Source organism: Dama dama, chromosome 12 (assembly GCF_033118175.1).
Source record: "Dama dama isolate Ldn47 chromosome 12, ASM3311817v1, whole genome shotgun sequence".
Taxonomy (NCBI): Eukaryota; Metazoa; Chordata; class Mammalia; order Artiodactyla; family Cervidae; genus Dama; species Dama dama.
This window is the reverse complement of record NC_083692.1, coordinates 51,405,546-51,427,153: the sequence shown is the minus strand read 5'-3', so window position 1 is coordinate 51,427,153 and position 21,608 is coordinate 51,405,546. Positions and strand designations below refer to the sequence as shown.

At 38.9% G+C, this 21,608-nt stretch overlaps 1 protein-coding gene across 3 annotated transcripts in view; it reads right to left on the bottom strand.

The window, feature by feature from the left end:
• FAM81A (family with sequence similarity 81 member A) overlaps positions 1 to 21,608 on the bottom strand; it is an 82,403-nt gene that overhangs the window by 11,359 nt on the left and 49,436 nt on the right. For all 3 annotated transcript variants that reach the window (XM_061158391.1, XM_061158393.1, XM_061158392.1), the window contains exons 5-6: positions 7,520 to 7,649; positions 5,825 to 5,931 (exon numbers count right to left, since the gene is read on the bottom strand). In XM_061158391.1, the coding sequence (XP_061014374.1) occupies positions 5,825 to 5,931; positions 7,520 to 7,649 (237 nt within the window). The remainder of the gene's footprint in view (positions 1 to 5,824; positions 5,932 to 7,519; positions 7,650 to 21,608) is intronic.

Sequence of the window (21,608 nt, the reverse complement as noted above, 5' to 3'; positions counted from 1 at the left end):
TCCTCACAGAACTGCCTCTGTGGCATCCCATAAGTTTTGGTGGACTTCCCTGGTAGCTCAGATGCCTGCAACGCAGGAGACCTGGATTCAATCCTGGGGTTGGGAAGATCCCCTGGAGGAGGGAATGGCAACCCACTCCAGTATTCTTGCCTGGAGAATTCCACAGACAGAGAAGCCTGATGGGCTACAGTCTATATATGCTGGGTTTCCATTTTCATTTGTTTCAAGATTTTTTAAAATCTCCCTTTTGATCTTCTTTGACCCACTAGTTGTTCAGGAATGTGTTGTTTAATTCCACATATTTGTGAGTTTTTCAAATTTACTCCTGTCATTAATTTTTAGTTTCATACCACTTTAGTTTGAAAAGCTACTTGACATGATTTCAATCTAATTTCTTAAGACTTGTTTTGTTGCCTAATATATGATCTATCCTGGGAATGTTCTATGTGTACTCCAGAAGAATATGTATTCTGCTGCTGTTGGATGAGATGTTCTATATCTGTCTGTTAGGTCTCTAGTTGGGCAGGGCTATTGCCCATGCTCTGAAGTACAGGTGGAAGGAGACTGTTGGCTGGGCTCAATGGTCAAGTGATTCTACTGGCTGGACTCCGAGGGTAGGCAGGGCTGCTGGCTGGGTTGCACAGTCAAATGGAGCCACTAACTGGACTCTGCCATTCCCTCTGGTCAGGTGGGGTCACTGTGTTCCCTGGTAGGGTGGCTGGACCCCCATGATAGGGCTTCAGGCTCCACAATTGGGCAGCCTGCTAGTTGTGCACCACTGGTAAGGAAGGTCACTGGCCAGAATCCCTGGTCAGGCAGGGCCACCAGCTGTCCTGTGAAGTCAAGTGAATCTGGAGGCTGTGCTTTTGGTCGAGTGGGATTGCTATCTGGGCTCCCTAGTCAGGCAAGGTCACAGGCTATGCTCTGCTTTTAGGAAGTGTTGTTTGTTGAGTTCCTTGCTAGGGCAAGGCCAAAGGCTCTGCTAAGCAATAAAGTGGGGTAATAGGTGAGGTTCCACTTCTAGGTAGAGTTCTAGGCTGGACTCCAAGGCACCTGGGTCACTGTTAGGCTCCCTGGTCAGGGAAGTTACATTTTATTTTCAATGACTATATTTTCTAGAAGCCCAATTTGGTTGTTTGTCAATTCTGACTTTTTATTTTTTGGCCACACCATGTGGCTTGTGGAATTTTAGTTCCCCAACTAGAGATTGAACCCAGGCACTCAGCAACAAGAGGACAGAGCCCTAAACACTGGGCTACCAAGAAATCCCCCTGACTGTTCATTTTTGGTAAGCTCTTATTCCTTAGCCATATTTTCAAAAAATGTGTGTGTGTGAATACTCACACATACACATACATACATATATACACACACATCCATTTTATCCTATAATTCCTATATATGCAGTATTTAAGAGTCTGATTCTGCTCATTGTTGCTTCTTCTCACTCTATTACTTATGTGATTTTTTTTTCCTTGTGTTGGTCTATAATTTCTGATTTACATTTATGTTTCTTAGAACTTAATCTGCCTGTGGGGAGCCTTGAAGACTGCATATTTGTATTTGCTTCTGCCAGGCATCTTAGGCTACTACCAAATAGAGATCATTCTAAGATAAAATATCTATTCTGGTTTCTTCAAGGTGGTTGGGTAATGTGAATTCCAAGTCTAAATCCACATAAAGGTTGTACTGTGGTTTAGAATTTTTTAGAAATATCTCTTACACTTCTACTCAGAATCAAGACTAAGACAGGTAAGCTTCTTTATGAATTCTCTGCAGAATGTTTTTTTCCCCTAGTTCATCCAACCAGGGTTCTATCTTTGGGTCTCTAATCTGTCTTTCTCCCCCACAAAGGCCCCAGGCTTAGTAACCTTACCTCTGTGAATAGCCTTTGTGTCTAGACTTCTGGACTTTAAATTGTAAGAAGAAAAATGAAGATGTTCATGTCTGCTGACTAGTAATATCTGCTAAGGAGAAAATTCACAGAGAAAAAAAATACTAATATGTTTATTTTCTTCCTGTATGAAGGAAGGAAGGGGACGGGAGATCACTCTGTACTTGGGAAGCTTGTAGGATCTATGAGAAAGAGTGACATAACTCAGGAATGATATAAATACAGATAAATAGAGGAAAGGAAACACGGTTTCTGTAAGGGAATTCCTGTTAAATCATCAATGACCTTGAAGGAGTATTAAGCATGGAGATAATGAGATAGAAGAACCACAGAATGATTAATTTAAAATTTCCAGAGACTTCCCCTAGCAGTGCAGTGGTTAAGACTCTGAGCTTCCACCGCAGAGGTAACAGGTTCAACCCCTGGTCAGGGAACTAAGGTATCATATGCCGCATGGTGTGGCCATAAGAATAATAATGATAATAAAAAATTGTCACAAATCTCTAACAAAGTCATCTTCTAAAAACTATAATAGTCAAATACAAACACACACAAATAAACATATATGGTCACTAGGGGCTCTGCTTTGGCAGGAAATTTGCCAAGCTTGCGAAGATTCACGACAGGGAAAAGTTTATGGTTCTATGATTGAGCAGAAGAGCAGCAGATGAGTTTCACTGGGGGCAAATCCAGTTTAAAGTGTCACTGAAACACAATGCAAAGTATAACACCATACAGTGTCCTAACTAGACAGCTCAGCTTCCCCGAGCACAGACCTCTCTCATCTAAACGCCTACAGTGCCCCCAGTCCACAACTCGGCTTCAGCCCTTGTGATCCATCTTCCAACTGCAATTAAGACCATTTTAAAAAATAACATAAATTTGACTATATCACCCTACCTGCTTAAAATCCTTCAATGGCTTCTTGTTGCTCTAGGGAAAGAAACAGGAAGTCCTGACTGTGTGAAGTCCTGTATGCTGGCCTGCCTCCTCTCTGGCCTCATTCCCCACCCTCAGGCTCTGTCCCAGCCCCCTCTACACTGTGCATACCCTGCACGTCACACTTCTCCCACGACAGGCTCTTCCGCCTCCTGGGTCCTCACTGCACTGTTCACTTTGTTGTTCAGTCACTAAGTCAAACCCAACTCTTTGCGACCCTATGGACTGTAGCATGCCAGGCTCCTCTGCCCTCCACTGTCTCCTGGAGTTTGCTTAAACTCTGTCCATTGAATTGGTGATGCTATCTAACCATCTCCTCCTCTGCCGCCCCCTTCTCCTTTTGCCTTCAATCCTTCCCAGCATCAGGGTCTTTTCCAGTGAGCTGGCTCTTCACTTCAGGTGGCCAACTACTGGAGCTTCAGCTTCAGCATCAGTCCTTACAATGAATATTCAGGATTGATTTCCTTTAGTATTGACAGGTTTGATCTTGCAGTCCAAGGGCTAGTGAATGCCATTCATTCTTCAGCTCTCACTCAGAACACCACCTCCTCAGGAAGGCCCTACAACCAGGCCTCTGTCACTCACCCCAGCAGCACTACTATATTCGTTTCCCCCAGCTGCTGTGACAAATCACCACACACTTGGTGGCTTAAAACAACACATTTATTCCCTTTGGTTCTGAAGGCCAGAAGTCTAAATTCAGTCTCACTGGACTAAAGTTGGGGTGTGAGCAGAGGTGGTCCCTTCTGAAGGCTCTGAGAGGAGAATCATTCCCTTGCTTTTTCAGCTTCTAGTGACTGCCTGTCTTCCATGGCTTGTGGCCCCCTCCCCCATCTTCAAAGCACATCACACTACAATCTCCGCTTTCATTGTCACATGGCCTTCTCTCCTGATTCTAACCCTCCTGCCTCCCTCTTATAGGGACTCTAGAGTTACATCAATAATGATGATATAGATAACATTGTATCATCTACTCATCTTAAGACCCTTAATCACATCTGCAAAGTTTCTATTTGCCATTTAATGTGCCATAATTCAGCAGTGGCCACAGGACTGGAAAAGGTCAGTTTTCATTCCATTCCCAAAGAAGGGCAATGGCAAAGAATGTACAAACTACTACACAATTGCACTCATTTCACATACTAGCAAAATAATGCTCAAAATTCTCCAAGCTAGGCTTCATCAGTACGTGAACTGAGAATTTCCAGATGTTCAAGCTGGATTTAGAAAAGGCAGAGGAACCAGAGATCAAATTGCCAACATCTGCTGGATCATAGAAAAAGCAAGAGAATTCCAGAAAAACATCTACTTCTGCTTCATTGGTAATGCTAAAGTCTTTGACTGTGTGATTCACAACAAACTGTGGAAAATTCTTAAAGAGATGGGAATACGAGACCACCTGACCTGCCTCTTGAGAAATCTGTATGCAGGTCAGGAAGCAACAGTTAGAACTGGACATGGAACAAAAGACCAGTTCCAAATCAGGAAAGGAGTACATCAAGGCTGTATATTGTCACCCTGACTATTTAACTTATATGCAGAGTACATCATGAAAAATGCTGGGCTGGATGAAGCACAAGCTGGAATCAAGATTGTGGGAGAAATATCAATAACCTCAGCTAGGCAGATGGCACCACCCTTATGGCAGAAAGTGAAGAAGAACTAAAGAGCCTCTTGATGAAAGTGAAAGAGGAGAGTGAAAAAGCTGGCTTAAAACTCAACATTTAAAAAATAAAGATCATGGCACCTAATCCATCACGTCACGGCAAATAGATGGGAAACAAAGGAAACAGTGACAGACCTGATTTTCTTAGGCTCCAAAAACACCGCAGACGGTGACAGCAGCCATGAAATTAAAAGAAGCTTGCTCCTTGGAAGAAAAGCTACAACAAAACTAGACAGCGTATTAAAAAGCAGAGACATTACTTGCTGACAAAGGTCTGTATAGACAAAGCTATGATTTTTCCAGTAGTTATGTATGGATTTGAGAGCTGGACCATAAAGAAGCTGACGGCAAAGAATTGATGCTTTCAAACTGTGGTGTTGGAGAAGACTCTTGAGAGTCCTTTGCACTGCAAGGAGATCAAACCAGTCAATCCTAAAGGAAACCAATTCTGAATATTCACTGGAAGGACTGATGCTAAAACTGAAGTTTCAATACTTTGGCACCTGATGTGAAGAACTGACTCATTGGAAAAGACCCTGATGCAGGGAAAGATTGAAGGCAGGAGAAGGGGACGACAGAGGATGAGATGGTTGAATGACATCACTGACTCAATGGGCATGAGTTTGAGCAAGCTCTGGGAGATGGTGAAGAACAGGGAAGCCTGGTGTGCTGCAGTCCATGGGGTCACAAAGAGTTGGAACGGTTGAGTGATGGAACAACAATGCCATAACATATTCACAGGAATTAGAACATGGTGATATTTGCAGGAACCATTAATCAGCCTGCCACAACCATGTACCTTTCCTTTAAAGCATGTATCACTATTTAGTAATAACATAGCATGCACTCATTTAAGTGATTATTCCATTGCTGCTGCTGCTACTGCTAAGTCGCTTCAGTCGTGTCCAATTCTGTGCGACCCCATAGACGGCAGCCCACCAGGCTACCCCATCCCTGGGATTCTCCAGGCAAGAACACTGGAGTGGGTTGCCATTTCCTTCTCCTGATTATTCCATTAACAATCATCAACTCCCTAGACTATCAGCTCCACAAGAGCAAGAACAAAGCCTGTTCTTCTTCAGATTCTCAGCACCCAGGCCATGTTCATCTAGGCCCAGAAATATTTATTGGATGAATAGATGGATTATTATCCAGTCACTAAAAACAATAATTAGGAAGGTAAAGTGGTAACAGGCTACAAGGAAATTTTCCCTGTGAACTTCCATTATGGTTTTCACTTTGTACAATAAATAAAAATCAAAAGGGAAAAAACTATAGTAAAAAGAACATCAACCAAAACAGATTTTTCTAGGTTGATTACTCACTTAGTATCCAAAAGCTGAAGTTGGTGGTTACTATCTCTGTGGGACATCTTCAGTTTGGTGCTCTGCTCTGATATTGACAAGTCCACTCTGTTTAAAAGCTGAGAGATCTGGAAAAGAAACTTTGCTTGTAAATACCACATCAAACCTTTTCAGAGGTAATTTCAGAAAACATTAGTGATGTGTATTCTCATCCATGGCATTAAATTCAATCTAATGTGATAAATTCATTTAGGAGTCCACCTAATCTCACCACTTCCATTTCTTTATATAAACCCATCAAAAATCAAGACCAGGGGAGTTCCCTGGTGACCTAGTGGTTAAGATTCTGGGCTTTCACTGCTGTGGTCCAGGTTCAATCTTTGGTCAGGAAACTGAGATCCAAACAAGCTACATGGCACAGCCAAAAAAAAAAATCAAGACCAGAAGCACTGCCAAACTATTCATCATGCAGTGAGCACTCAACCACAGGTCTCTGTTGAGCAAGCCCAGCTCCTGCCCAGGACCAATACTTCCACCTGCTGGCACAAAATAGAAGTCATTTTTACCTTGGAATTTCTATTCAGTGTGGCTACTAGTCATAGAGGATGGAATTCTTATCACTTACAAAACCCATTAGGTCTCAGATTTACCTCCAGATGCAGGCTAAGTTATCAGGAAACATAATTTTTCGGCTTTCCAGGTGGAGCTAGTGGTAAAGAACCCACCTGCCAATGTTGCTGGCATTGGCATGTAAGAGATGCAGGTTCAATCCCTGAGTCGGAAAGATCCCCTGGAGGAGGGCATGGCAAACCACTCCAACATTCTTGCCTGCAGAATCCCCATGGACAGAGAAGCCTGGTGGGCTACAGTCCATGGGGTTGCAAAAAGTCAGACATGATTGAGTGACTAACACTTTTTTTCTTTTTTTTCATTCTAATAAAAGGGGGTACCTAGTCAATATATTGGATTAGACATATTTGTGTCCTAGCTGCCTCCAATAAGGATCCAAAGCTGTTTCTGTAAAAAAAATTAATTATTATAAAACTATGAAGCGGAATTCTCCAGGCAAGAATACTGGAGTGGTCTCTCTTCAAATGAAGAACAGCAAGTAAAACAACATTGTAGACAAAGTCCTAGAAGACAGGCCCCATTATGGCAAAGGAAAACTTCTAAGTAGCCAAAAAACAAACTGTGAAATGCCAAGAGTTTTGCTTTAAGAAATTAACCTGTGAATTGCAAGGTGGAATACTCTGAAATTTATTAGCTAGCCAGTCCTCTAGCTTTGTTCTAATCTTTCCCCGTATACAAACTATGCGATGAGGCAGCCCATAAATCCTATGACTAAACTATTTCCTGAATCCAAAATTGGGATTAGTGGCCTGTAAAAGCCTGTAAAACAACACTTCTATCACTTACCTGTCTAAGACATGGTTTTGGAGATATAAGTTAGAATTTCTGGAACATATTGTTTGAAGAATGAGGGAAAAGAATACTTAAAATTAGGAGCGTACTGACAAATCTTGGCATTTTGGTTGCATTCTTACAAAGGGCCACTCCAGTGAAATAGAAGGAGGAAGAAGAAGAGGGATGCTTATGCTGAGTGCCCTGACTAGTTTCTCCTGCAGGAAATAATTAAACCCATGTTATTCTTAGATAAGAACAAATACCCACTTTCAAAAAGCTACCTAAAAAAAAGCTACCTGAAACAGGTCATACCTGTCCCTCTGCGTCTTTGATTTTTGTTTCCAAGATAAGTTTGGCAGCTTGCTGCTCTTTGTTCAAGTGCTGGAGGCCCTCATAGGTCGTTTTGTGCTCGGCAGAGAGTCTGGCTATGCTGGCGTCACATCTATCCAGATAAACAACAAAGGAAATTCTTATCAAAGTTTTAAAACATGTGTTGAAGCTTCCTTGCATACTATAAAGTGTATGACCCCACTGAGAGAAACTACACTATGAATCATCCCTTTTAACAGAGATTTGGATGAATTCAGAGAGCTGCTCACATTATGGTTTTTAAGTTAAACCACAGGGATGTTGCTCAATAAGACGAGAGATGTAACCACTAACACAACAAAGGCTTTACGATGCTCATCAGTACAAAATTGAATATGCAGTGAAAGCCCAGTAACAAAAAGCTTACAGAGTGAGCCAGATGTGGTCTGTCACTCTATAACGCCACCTCCACCTCTCAAGTTCAGGGTTTCTGGATTTTGGAGGCAACTTCTACCACATCTGAAAGTACTATTCCCATTTTACCAAACCACCTATAAGGCTGTGTGCTTTGAGTGTGCTCCAGAGCATGGGAAAGTTCTGCAGCTGGTCCCAGGTGCTCTGCCCTTGAGCCTCATGACTTGGCAGTTCTAAAGGTATGCAAGGTATCTGTGGTAGATAATCTAGGCTATGAAGCCTCCGTCAAACCCTAATAGGGGAGTCACAGAATGACCTCCTAGGAATTGAGAGCAAAGTCATGTCCTGTTCCAACACAATCATTCCTGCTTTGAGAAAGACCTGCCAGCTTGCTACTGGGCTCCAGTAGACACGACACCCCTAAGCAGGGGTCACTGGGGGACCAGGCAATCTGGGCAGCCCATTACAAACACCAAGCCACAGACGTGGGCACATGGGCAGGACGCCATCTTGGAGGGGAAGGGATATGTAGACATCAAGCCTAATGGTCCTAAAGGCAGAAGTAAATTACATGAGCCTGGACTCCTGTGGCTTCTATTCTTACTACTGCCAGTTTTCCTTCAACTCACATGTATGGCCTCGGACCAAATGACCTTAAAATATATACATGTTAGGTACTCAAAAATGAAAAATAGATTAACATCCATCAAGAGAACTCTATTTTTTTTAAGTAGAGATAAAAAAAGAACAAGGGGTTAAGAGAAAAAAATGAGAAATCCTAAAAATAAGCTAAAATTTTCTTAGTAGACCTGACAAACTCTAGACTAAACATGATTGAAGATAAAATCAGCAAATTATAAGAAAGTAGCAAGGAGCCTGCTCAGAATGCACCAAAGCCAGACAGAGATGCAAAACATGAAAAAATAGTGAAGAAAGATAGAGGAAAAGCAAAGAGATGCTAACATAAGTCAAAGGGAGGTTGAAGAATTTTAAAAGAAAAAATGGAGAGAATGGCAAAGAAGCAATATTTCAGGTGTGAGTGCTGTAGATTTTCTAAGACTGAAGAAAGACATGAGTTTTAAAGTATTCAATGAATACCAAGTGGCATAAGTAAAACTAAACAGACTATGGTGAAATTCATATAACCCAAGATAAAGATAAAATCTTAAAAGCTACCAGATACCAAAGACAAAATGATTTTTTTGACTGACTATAAGATTGATAGCACCCAATAGACACCAGAAGACAATAAATATCAGAAGATATTGGAGAAACAGCTTCTAAGGATTGAGGGGAACAAATCTATCATCCAAGAGTAAGTGCAAAATAAAGATGTTTCAGACATACAAAGATTAAGAAATGTATCGCCCACACACTCATATTGAAAAAGTCATTAAGTAATGTACTTCAGTAAGAAGAAAAGAACACCCAGAGAGAAGGAGTAGGATGCAAGAAACAACAAACTGAGAAAATTTCTGGAAAATTTAATTTTTTGTAGACTCTGAAAAAAGTAAGCTACCAGCTCAATTACTTCAAACTTGCTGAGATTTTACTTGGTAATGACTCACATTTTCTCCAAGTTGAACAGCCTGTTTAGTAATCATTTGGCTAAAATGCTATAATCCTCTTTGGAAATAACAGAAAATGTATTAGGATAAAAAATTTTTAATATTGATGGAAATATTTTTAATATTTTGCAATACAACCTGAAAAACTGCATATATACATGTGTAAATTTCAATATTCATAATAAAATAGACACAAAGCAGCAATCATGTCACTATCCATCTATACTGGAAATATTTTTAACATTTACTACCCAACATTGGAGTTTGTAGAATTAAGCTACATCACGGATTGCAGGTGGAATAGTGAATTTTACAAGCTTTCTTGAGGGCAACTTGGCAGTATATACTCCAAATCTTGAAACATGAATATATTTCAATGTACCTTGTAATCTAGGTATTAACCCCAAGGAAACAAAAGTGTGAGCAAAGAAAAATCAAACTAAATTCTGTATAAACTCCTTGTACAATTTCCTGCTATTCTAGAATAAAACCAAAATCCTTTAAAATGCTTAGAAAGAGTCGGTCCCAAGCCACCTACCTCTCTGCATCATCTTATATATTCTGTCCCTTTTTCCCTCTGTACTCAGCCACACCATTACAGTACAGGCCTTTGAACTTACTTCACTCCTTCCCCACTTTAAGGCCTTGACCCAGGCTGTTCTCTCTGGATGAAGTCTTCTTCCTTGACCTTGTCACCTGACTAGGTACTATACATCCCTCAAGCTAAGCACAATAGTCACTTCCTTACGGAACCCTTCCTGGAGATCAGGTATAGCAATTAAACACTTTCCAGATATCCCACATTTTTCTTTTGCTGAACTTCTTATAATTAAAATTTATTACTATTACTACCACTATTATTATCATTTTCTACTTGCTGTTGTTGTCCAGTCATTCAGTTGTGTCTGTCTCTTTGCAACCCCACGGACTGCACCATGCCAGGCTTCCCTGTCCTCCACCAACTCCCAGAGCTTGCTCAAACTCATGTCCATTGAGTCCATGATGCCATCCAACCATCTTATCCTCTGTCATCCCCTTCTCCTCCTACCTTCAATCTTTTCCATCATCAGAGTCTTTTCTAACAAGTCAGCTCTTCGCATGAGGTGGCCAAAGTATTGGAGTTTCAGCTTCAGCATCAGTCCTGCCAATGAATATTCAGGATTGGTTTCCTTTAGGATTGGCGGGTTTGATCTCCTTCCAGTCCAAGGGACTCTCAAGAGTCTTCTCCAACACCACAGTTCAAAAACACAAATTCTTCGGTGCTCAGATTTATTTATGGTCCAACTCTCACACCCATACATGACTACTGGAAAAAACATAGCTTTGACAAGATAGACTTTTGTCAGCAAAGTAATGTCTCTGCTTTTTAATATGCTGTCTAGGTTGGTCATAGCTTTTCTTCCAAGAAGCAAGTGTCTTTTAATTCCAAGGCTGCAGTCACCATTCGTGGTGATTTTGGAGCCCAAGAAAATCAAGTCTATCACTGTTTCCTTTGTTTCCCCATCTATTTGCCATGAAATGATGGGATCAGATGCCATGATCTTTGTTTTTTAAATGTTGAGTTTTAAGCCAGCTTGTTCACTCTCCTCTTTCACCTTCATCAAGAGGCTCTTTAGTTCCTATTCGCTTTCTACCATGAGGGCGGTGTCATCTGCATATCTAAGGTTATTGATATTTCTCCCAGCAATCTTGATTCCAGCTTGTGCTTCATCCAGCCCAGCATTTCACATGATGTACTCTGCGTATAAGTTAAAGAAGCAGGGTGACAATATACAGCCTTGATGTACTCCTTTCCCAACTTGGAACCAGTTCATTGTTCCACGTCTGGTTCTAACTATTGCTTCTTGACCTGCATACAGGTTTCACAGGAGGCAGGTAAGGTCGTCTGGTATTCCCATCTCTTAAAAGAATTACTATATTATCATTTATCTCTAATTCCTGTTTCATGACATGCACTCATCATTGGCCCATGTATGGCTCACTTTCAGTTCAGTTGCTCAGCCATGTCCAACTCTGCAGCCCCATGGACTGCAGCACACCAGACCTCCCTGTCCATCAGCAACTCCCGGAGTTTACTCAAACTCATGTCCATTGAGTCGGTGATGCCATCCAACCATCTCATCCTCTGTCGTCCCCTTCTCATCCTGCCTTCAATGTTTCCCAGCATCAGGGTCTTTTCAAATGAGTCAGTTCTTTGCATGAGGTGGCCAAAGTATTGTAGTTTCAGCTTTAGCATCAGTCCTTCCAATGAATACTCAGGATTGATTTCCTTTAGGATGGACTGGTTGGATCTCCTTGCAGTCCAAGGGCCTGTCAAGAGTCTTCTCCAACACCACAGTTCAAAAGCATCAGTTCTTCGGCACTCAGCTTTCTTTATAGTCCAACTCTCACATCCATACATGACTACTAGAAAAACCATAGCTTTGACTAGACAGACCTTTGTTGGCAAAGTAATGTCTCTGATTTTTAAGATGCTGTCTAGGTTGGTCATAACTTTTCTTCCAAGGAGCAAGCATCTTTTAATTTCATGGCCACAATCACCATCTGCAGCTCACTTTATTCATGGCTCACTTTATTCAGTTAATTATTTTTAAATAACTGCTCCTATTTTAAATTCTGTATCATCATTCCCTTGTTCTCCTTTTAAGACTGTATTGCACACACATATACATGTCTATGTATCAATATATATAAACGTATATATTTCTTAAAAGTATGTGTATGTATTAGTTGAATTCAACTTTTACAACAGCCCTTATGTCATATGTAATATTTTGATACTTATTGTTTTCACTTATTGCTAAGCTTCAACTATATTGTTAAACACTACAGTAATTACTCATTTTAACTACAAAATAACATTCTATTGTTTGTTACAATTTATTTTCCAAACTTCCACTAATGGGCACTTTGGGTTATTGCAAGACTGCTATTTTGAACAATGCTGCTATGAACACACCCTCCTGGGGTAGAAGTTCAACAATTTATCTTGGGCATAAACTGATGGGTCTCAAAGTATGTGGATGTTCAGCACTGAGAGGCAATATCAGACCTCACTAGTTTATACTCCCACTAACAATAGGTAAGAGATCTTGGGCACCTACACCCTCTCTAATGCTTGGCATTTTCAGATATTTTAGATGCTAATCTACTGGGAGTGAGAAAGCATATATTGCTGCTTTTTAAAATTTTTATTTCAATATCAACCAATGACACTGAATCTCCTCACATGTTTATTGGCCATATCTGTTTCTTCTTTGGTGTCAGTTCATGTCTCTTACCCATTGTTACATTGGATTGTTTGTATTATTCTTAACTTGTACATATATTCTTGATATAACTTTTTACTATACAATGTCTTCCTCCATTTGTAACTTCTCATTTTCTTATTTCAGAATGATGAGCAACACTTTAAATTTTAACATAATCAAACTTCTGAATGCCTTTTATATCAAGAAGAAATCCTCCCCTACCAAAAGGTCTAAAAGATATTTCTCTATATGTTTCTATTAAAAGTTTTAAGTCTTATGTTTAGCATTTAAGTCCTTTAATCATCTGGTATGAGATAGGGAAAAAAATGAATCTTTTTTGAAATGGATAATAAATTTTCTAGCTCCATTTACTTAACAGTCTCTCCTTTCTCCACGGACCTGCTATGCCATCTAAGACATATATCAAAGTCCCATACATGTGTGGTTCAATTCCTGGACTTTCTATCCTATTCCATTGTTCAATTTGTCTATCCCTAAGCCACCAACATAACATCTTAATAACTACAGTTTCACAGCAAGTCTTGGTATCTAGTAGGGTAATTCTTCCCTCTTTGGTCATCTTCATAAGCATCTTGAATGTTTCTGACTCTTAACTCTGATCACAAACATTAGGATCATCTTATCAAGTTTCTCTATAACACTCTGGAATCTAATTGGAATTTCATTGATTCTAAAGATTAATTTGTGAAAACTGATATTTTTAAATATATTAAAGACTTTCTAACCTTGAATATAATACCTGTTTCTATTTATTTATGTTTTCTTATTTCTTAACCAATTTTTTTTTAATTTTCAAGAAGTCTTGAACAATTTTTGTTAGATAAATGCCTAGTTATTATACATTCTCTGATTTTATTTTAAATAACATCTTCATTTTAAGTATGTTTTCTAGTTGTTTCCTATTGGTTTATAGTAAGGAAACTGATCTTTGTACCTTAATATAAGTAACCACCTTGCTAAATTTACATTAACAGATTAAGAGAGAAAAATAATCTGTGATTTGAATAGATGCAAAAACATTTGAGAAAACTCAATACAAATTATAAAGATTCTTAGTAAATTTGGAATGCAATAAAACTTCCTGAATCTGATGAATCCATGATTAATCATCATCCAAAAAATGGAAAAACTCTGGGAGTATTCTCATTAAAGTTGAAAACAAGAGAAAAATGCCTATTGTTACAATTTCTAATTAACTGTACTGAAGATTTTACCTAGTACAAGATGACAAAAAAAAGAGACTAAGGATATGAGGATCAGAAAAGAAGAAATTAAACTGCCAATATATGCAGATGATGTGATTATTTCTATAGAAACGCCCCCAAAATCTACAAACCAGAATCATAAGTGAAATAAATAATTATTTTGCAACAATTTGCTTAATGTCTATCTCTCCTATTAGAAGGAATATAAACTACATTTAAAGAAGAAGGGCAACTGCCTTTTCTATCATTAAAACCCTAGTGCCAAGCACATTGCCTTGCTTGTAGGAGGGGCTCAATAAATACTTGCCAATGTATGACTATAAGGAATATTTACTATGTACCATGCACTGTCCAAGACACATAATATTATGCATGAATTAAACATGAATTTATGCACGAACTAAATGTTAGTTCATTTAGACCTCAAAATCATCCCCACTCACAAATGATGCTTAAAAACAATATCAAATACAGACCCCTCTTTTTAATTTTGAGCTCAAAATTTTTAAGCAAAACATTATCTAAATTAATTTGGGGAAATCTGAAGTTTTAAATTACCATGAAATAAAAAAATATTATTTTCCAATTCAAATAGCAGCTTATTGGATGGAAATTCGTCAGGTTGGAAATCTGTCACATGGAAATTTACATCATACCAGTTCATCATCTTCACAAAGCAGTTCAAGGGACAGACTCTGTTTAAAGAAGTTACTTGAAAAGGTCTCAAAATGATCCTAAAGCCCACAGCTCACAGATTTGCACTAGCTTTAGCTTGGCTTCCATATTTTGTCTCACTTGGAAACACAAACACTACAACATTGTTGTTGTTCAGTCACTCAGTCGTGTCCGACTCTTTGCAACCCCACCGACTACAGCACACCAGGCTTCCCTGTCCATCATATCCCGGAGCTTGCTCAAACTCATGTCCATTGAGTCGATGATGCCATCCAACCATCTCATCCTCTGTCTCTCCTTCTCCTACTGCCCTCAATCTTTCCCAGCATCAGGATCTTTTCCAATGAGTCAGCTCTTCACATCAGGTGGTCAAAGTATCGGAGCTACAACATACATTTCCATTAATACAGGAGTGGCTAAATATATTAAATTATGATACATACATGGAACAGAATACCCCATATCTAATTAAAAAGTAAGTCAGATCCATGTGCATACTGGAAAGAGGCCCACAATATACTGTCATGAAGAAACAAGTGACAGAATAGTATGTAAAAGTGCAGGTGCAGTAGTTGTGGCACATGAGCTTAGTTGCATGTGGGATCCTCCTGAACCAGGGATCAAACCTGTGTCCCCTGCATTGGCAGGCAGACTCTTAACCAATGGACCACCAGGGAAGCCCCCTTCCTTTCTTTTCAAAAAACACACATTATAAAAGGCAGCCTTGGGGCTCGCATGTTAACTGTTGGCACGACTCAATAGATTTAGTTAAACAAGAACCTGCACTGAATTCCAACCAGTTGTCCTGTTTTATCTTGATGTAATATTATAGATGAACTGCTAATGTATTCATTCCAAAATTTTCCTTTTCGGGTCTTTGAGCAGCTGTCTTCCAGGTACAGTTCTTGGTTGTGGCAGTTAGGTGGCAGAATGACTCTATCACTTGGCTGTCTGATCAATGATGGCAAGGAGGTGGTTAAAAGTCCAGAACAGGGTCCCAAATGTCTAACCACAGACATGACTTGAGTTTCATGCTTAGGCAGACTTCTCTTACAGCTTGTGACATGGCAGCATATGGCATTTAAAAAGCAGTGACACAGAATTCCTATGTCATTCATTTTACTTCATCTCTTCACATAGGCATTTTATAATCTCACAACCTTGCAAAGGTTAACACACGACAATAAGATACTCTGAGAGAGAGACCACATTCACATTATCTTTTTTACATTAAACTCTTATTATTAGAATTATTATTATTCTATTATTAATTATTGTTAATCTCTTATTTTGCCTAAGTTATAAATTAAACTTTCTCACAGGGATAAGTATATAGGAAAAAACATGGTATATATATATATAGGGAGGCTTCAGTGCTATCCCCAGTTTCAGGAATGCACTGGGAGTCTTGGGGTGTATTCCCCTGGGACTACTGTATCATAATCTAAGCTTCTAATATGGGTGTTATGGCCTAACAAAATATTGGCATTATCAAGAGGTCTTATGATATACATGTATGGCTGAGTCCCTTCACTGTTCACCTGAATCTATCACAGCATTATTAATAGGCTATGTGCGTGCTCAGTCACTTCAGTCATGTCCAACTCTGTGACCCTGTGGACTGCAGCCAGGCTCCCCCATCCGTGGGATTCTCCAGGCAAGAATACTGGAGTGGGTTACCACGCCCTCCTCCAGAGGACCTTCCTGACCCAGGGATTGAACCCGCATCTCTTGCACTGCAGGCAGATTCTCTAATACTGAGCCACTGGGGAAGCCCTTTACTCAGCTATACGCCAATACAAAATAAAAAGTTTAAAAAAAAAAAGAAAAGAAAAAAGGAGGTGAGAGACAGGAGTAGAAAAAGAGAGAAGCACCCTATATCATCCTGAGACCTTATTATTGCTCTACAACTTTTTTGTCCCCTTTGTGTAAACTTTGGTCTGTTCCCATGTTTTCACTGCATTTTGTAAGAGAGCCTTGGGACATATCTATATTAGAAAATAACTCAACATTAATAAAAAGGGGTTCATGATATAGGAGCACCTCAATACATAAGACAAATACTAGCAGTCATAAAAAGAGAAATTGACAGCAACACAATTATAGTAGGAGACTTTAACACCCCACTCACACCAATGGACAGATCATCAAAACAGAAAATTAATAAGGAAACACAAGTCTTAAATGACACATTAGATGAGATCGATCTCATTGATATCTTCAGGGCATTCTATCCAAATGCAGAAAAATACACCTTCTTCTCAAGTGCACATGGAACATTCTCCAGATAGACCACATCTTAGGTCACAAATCAAACCTCAGTAAATTTAAGAAAATTGAAATCATGTCAAGCATCTTCACTGACCACAATGCTATGAGACTAGGTACCAATTACAAGAAAAAAACTGTAAGAAACACAAATACATGGAGATTAAACAATATGTTGCTAAATAACCAACAGGTTACTGAAGAAATGAAAAGGGAAATAAAAAAATTTCTAGAAACAAATGACAACGAAAACATGACAACTCAAAACCTATGGGATGCAGCAAAAGCAGTTCTAAGAGGGATGTTTATAGCAATATAATCCTATCTCAAGAAACAAGAAAAATGACTAGGCAACCTAACTTTACACCTAAAACAACTAGAAAAAAAGAACAAAAAACCCCACCAAAATTAGTAGAAGGAAAGAAATCATAAAGAGCAGAGCAGAAATAAATGAAAAATAAATGAAAGAAACAATAGTAAAGATTAATAAAACCAAAAGCTGGTTCTTTGGGAAGATAAAAAAATTGACAAAACTTTATCCAGACTCATCAAGAAAAAAGAGAGAAGAATCAAATCAATGAAATTAGAAATGAAACAGGAGAGGTTACAACAGACAATGCAGAAATACAAGGGATTATAAGAGACTAGTATGAAAAACTATATGGCAATAAAATGGATAACCTGGAAGAAATGGACAGATTCTTAGAAAAGTTCAATCTTTCAAGACTGAATCAGGAAGAAATAGAAATTATGAACAATCCAATTATAAGCACTAATTGAAACTGTGATAAAAAAAAAATCTCCCCAAAAACAGAAGCCCAGGACCAGATGGCTTCTCAAGAGAAATCTATCAAGCATTTAGAGAAGAGCTAATGCCTATCCTTCTAAAACTCTCAAAAAACTGCAGAGGAAGGAACACTTCCAAACTCATTCTAAGAGGCCGCCATCACCTGATATGAAAACCAAAGACAACACAAAAAAAGAAAACTACAGACCAATATCATTGATGAACATATATGCAGAAATCCTCAACAAAATTTTAGCTAACAGAATTCAGCAACACATCAAAAAGCTCACCATGAACAAGCTGGGTTTATTCCAAGGATGATTGGATTCTTCAATATACACAAATCAATCAATATGATACATCATATTAACAAATTGAAAGATAAAAACCATATGATCATCTCAATAAATGCAAAAAAAGCCTTTGACAAAATTCAGTACCCATTTATGATTAAAACTCTTCAAAAAATGGACATAGAAGGAACCTACCGCAACACAGTAAAGGGCATATATTATAAACCTACAGCAAACATTATTCTCAATGGTGAAAAACTGAAAGCATTCCTCCTAAGATCAGGAACAAGACAAGGGTGCCCACTTTCACCACTATTATTCAACATAGTTCTAGAAGTCCTAGATACAGCAATCAGAGAAATAAAAGGAATCGAAGAAATAAAAGGAATCCAGATCAGAAAAGAAGTAAAGCTCTCACTGTTAGCAGATGACATGACACTGTACATAGAAAACCCTAAAGATAGTATCAGAAAATTACTAGAGCTAATTAGTGAACTTTAAAAAGTTGCAGGATATAAAATCAATATACAGAAATCACTTGTATTTCTCTATACTATTTTTCTATATGAAAAATCAGAAAGAGAAATTAAGGAATCAATCCCATTCACCACCACAACAAAAAGAATTAAATATCTAGGAATAAACTTACCTAAGGAGACAAAAGAATTGTACACAGAAAATTATAAGACACTAATGAAACCTTTCCAGTGGTCACATATGGATGTGAGAGTTGGACTGTGAAGAAAGCTGAGAGCCGAAAAATTGATGCTTTTGAACTGTGGTGTTGGAGAAGGCTCTTGAAAGTCCCTTGGACTGCAAGGAGATCCAACCAGTCCATCCTAAAGGAGATCAGTCCTAGGTGTTCATTGGAAGGACTGACACTGAAACTGAAACTGCAATACTTTGGCCACTTCATGTGAAGAGTTGACTCACTGGAAAAGACCCTGATGCTGGAAGGGATTGGGGGCAGGAGAAGAAGGGCACGACAGAGGACGAAATGGCTGGATGGCCTCACCGACTCGATGGGCATGAGTTTGAGTAAACTCTGGGAGTTGGTGATGGACAGGGAGGCCTGGCGTGCTGAGATTCATGGAGTTGCAAAGAGTTGGACACGACTGAGCGACTAAACTGAACTGAATGAAAGAAATCAAAGATGACATAAACGGATGGAGAGATATTCTATGTTTCTGGGTAGGAAGAATCAATACTGTGAAAATGACTATACTACCAACCACAATCTACAGATTCAATGCAATCCCTATCAAATTACCAATGACATTTTTCACAGAACTAGAACAAAAACATTTCACTATTCATATGGAAACACCAAAGACCCCGAATAACCAAAGCAGTCCTGAGAAAGAAGAATGGAGCTGGAGGAATCAAGCTTCCTGACTTCAGATTATACTACAAAGCTACAGTCATCAAGACAGTATGGTACTGAAACAAAAACAGAAATACAGACCAATAGAACAAAACAGAAAGCCCAGAAACAAACCCACACACCTATGGGTCCTTTATTTTTGACAAAGGAGGCAAGAATATACATTGGGGCAAAGACAGCCTCTTCAATAAATGGTGCTGGGAAAACTGGACAGCTACATGTAAAAAAATGAAATTAGAACACTTCCTAACACCACATACAAAGATAAACTCAAAATGGATTACAGAGCTAAATATATAAGACCAGAAACTAAAAAACTCTTAGAGGAAAACATAGGCAGAACACTTGATGACATAAATCAAAAAAAGATCCTCTATGACCCACCTCCTAGAGTAATGGAAATAAAAACAAAAGTAAACAAGTGGGACCTGATTAAACTTAAAAGCTTTTGCACAGCAAAGGAAACACTAAGCAAGGTGAAAAGACAACCCTCAGAATGGGAGAAAATAATAGCACATGAAACAACTGACAAAGGATTAATTCCCAAAATATACAAGCAGTTCATACAACTCAATACCAGAAAAACAAACAACCCAATCAAAAAGTGGGGAAAAGACCTAAACAGACATTTCTCCAAAGAAGACATACAGATGGCTAACAAACACATGAAACAATGCTCAACATCACTCATTATTAGAGAAATGCAAATCAAAACTACAATGAGAAATCACCTCACACCGGTCAGAATGGTCATTATCAAAAATAAATGCTACAAACAATAAATGCTGGAGAGGATGTGGAGAAAAGGGAACATTCTTGCACTGTTGGAGGGAATGTAAACTGATACAGCCACTATGGAAGACAGTATGGAGATTCCTTAAAAAATTAGGAATAAAACCACCATATGAGCCAGCAATCTCACCCCTAGGCAGATACCTTGAGGAAACCAAAACTGAAAAAGACACATGTATCCCATTGTTCACTGCAGCACTATTTACAATAGCTAGAACATGGAAGCAAGCTAGATGTCCATCAACAGATGAATGGATAAAGTTGTAGTACATATACACAATGGAGTATTACTCAGCCATAAAAATGGATGCATTTGAGTCAGTTCTAATGAGGTGGATGAACCTAAAACCTAATATACAGAATGAAGTCAGTCAGAAAGAGAAAGATAAATATTGTATTCTAATGCATATATATGAAGTCTAGAAAAATGGTACTGAAGAATTTATTTACAGGGCAGCAGTGGAGAAACAGACATAGAGAACAGACTTATGGACATGGGGAGAGGGGAGGAGAGGGTGAGATGTATGGAAAGAGTAACGTGGAAACTTACATTACCATATGTAAAATAGATAGCCAATGGGAATTTGCTGTGTGTCTCAGGAAACTCAAACAGGGGCTCTGTATCAACCTAGAGAGGTGGGATGGGCAGGGAGGAGGGTGGGAGGTTCAGAAGGGAGGGGATATTTGTATACCTATGATTGATTCATTTTGAGGTTTGAGAGAAAACAACAAAATTCTGTAAAGCAATTATCCTTCAATTAAAAAATAAATAAATTTTTTAAAAAGTAAAAATAAAAGGGGTTTCTTGATATAAAAACACATCATATGACTATTATCAACTTAAGTTCCCAGGTGCCCATGAATGCATACATACCGATAGAGTGCTTTGGGTTTTGGGGTTTGGTTTTGCTTTCTGCTAATTATTAAATTGCAGTGAAAGGAATTTGCCTGAGCTCTAGTTCCAGTTTGATCTCTTTCAATCAACAGCAATAAAGCTAATGTAAAGTTGAAAAAAACAACGGCAATGAAACTTAAAACATTGATTTCCCATCGTCCATGTTATGGTAATTATTATATATAATTATTATATGTATACATCATTAGCCCTTAAATGCTGGTCATGATTTAACTGAATCAGACTATACAGCAATTTACATCCTAGGACACTGTCAAAAACAGTAGAGCATAATGGATACATACTACTATACATAAATAAGGCGCCCCTGGGGACTCAGGTGGTAAAGAAACTGCCTGCCAATGCAGGAGACTCAAGAGATGCAGGTTCGATCCCTGGGTAGGGAAGGTCCCCTGGAGAAGGAAATGGCAACTTATTCCAATATTCTTGCCTGGGAAATTCTATGGACAGAGGAGCCTGGCAGGCTATATATAGTCCATGGGGGTCACAAAGAATCCCACATGACTGAGCACGCATGC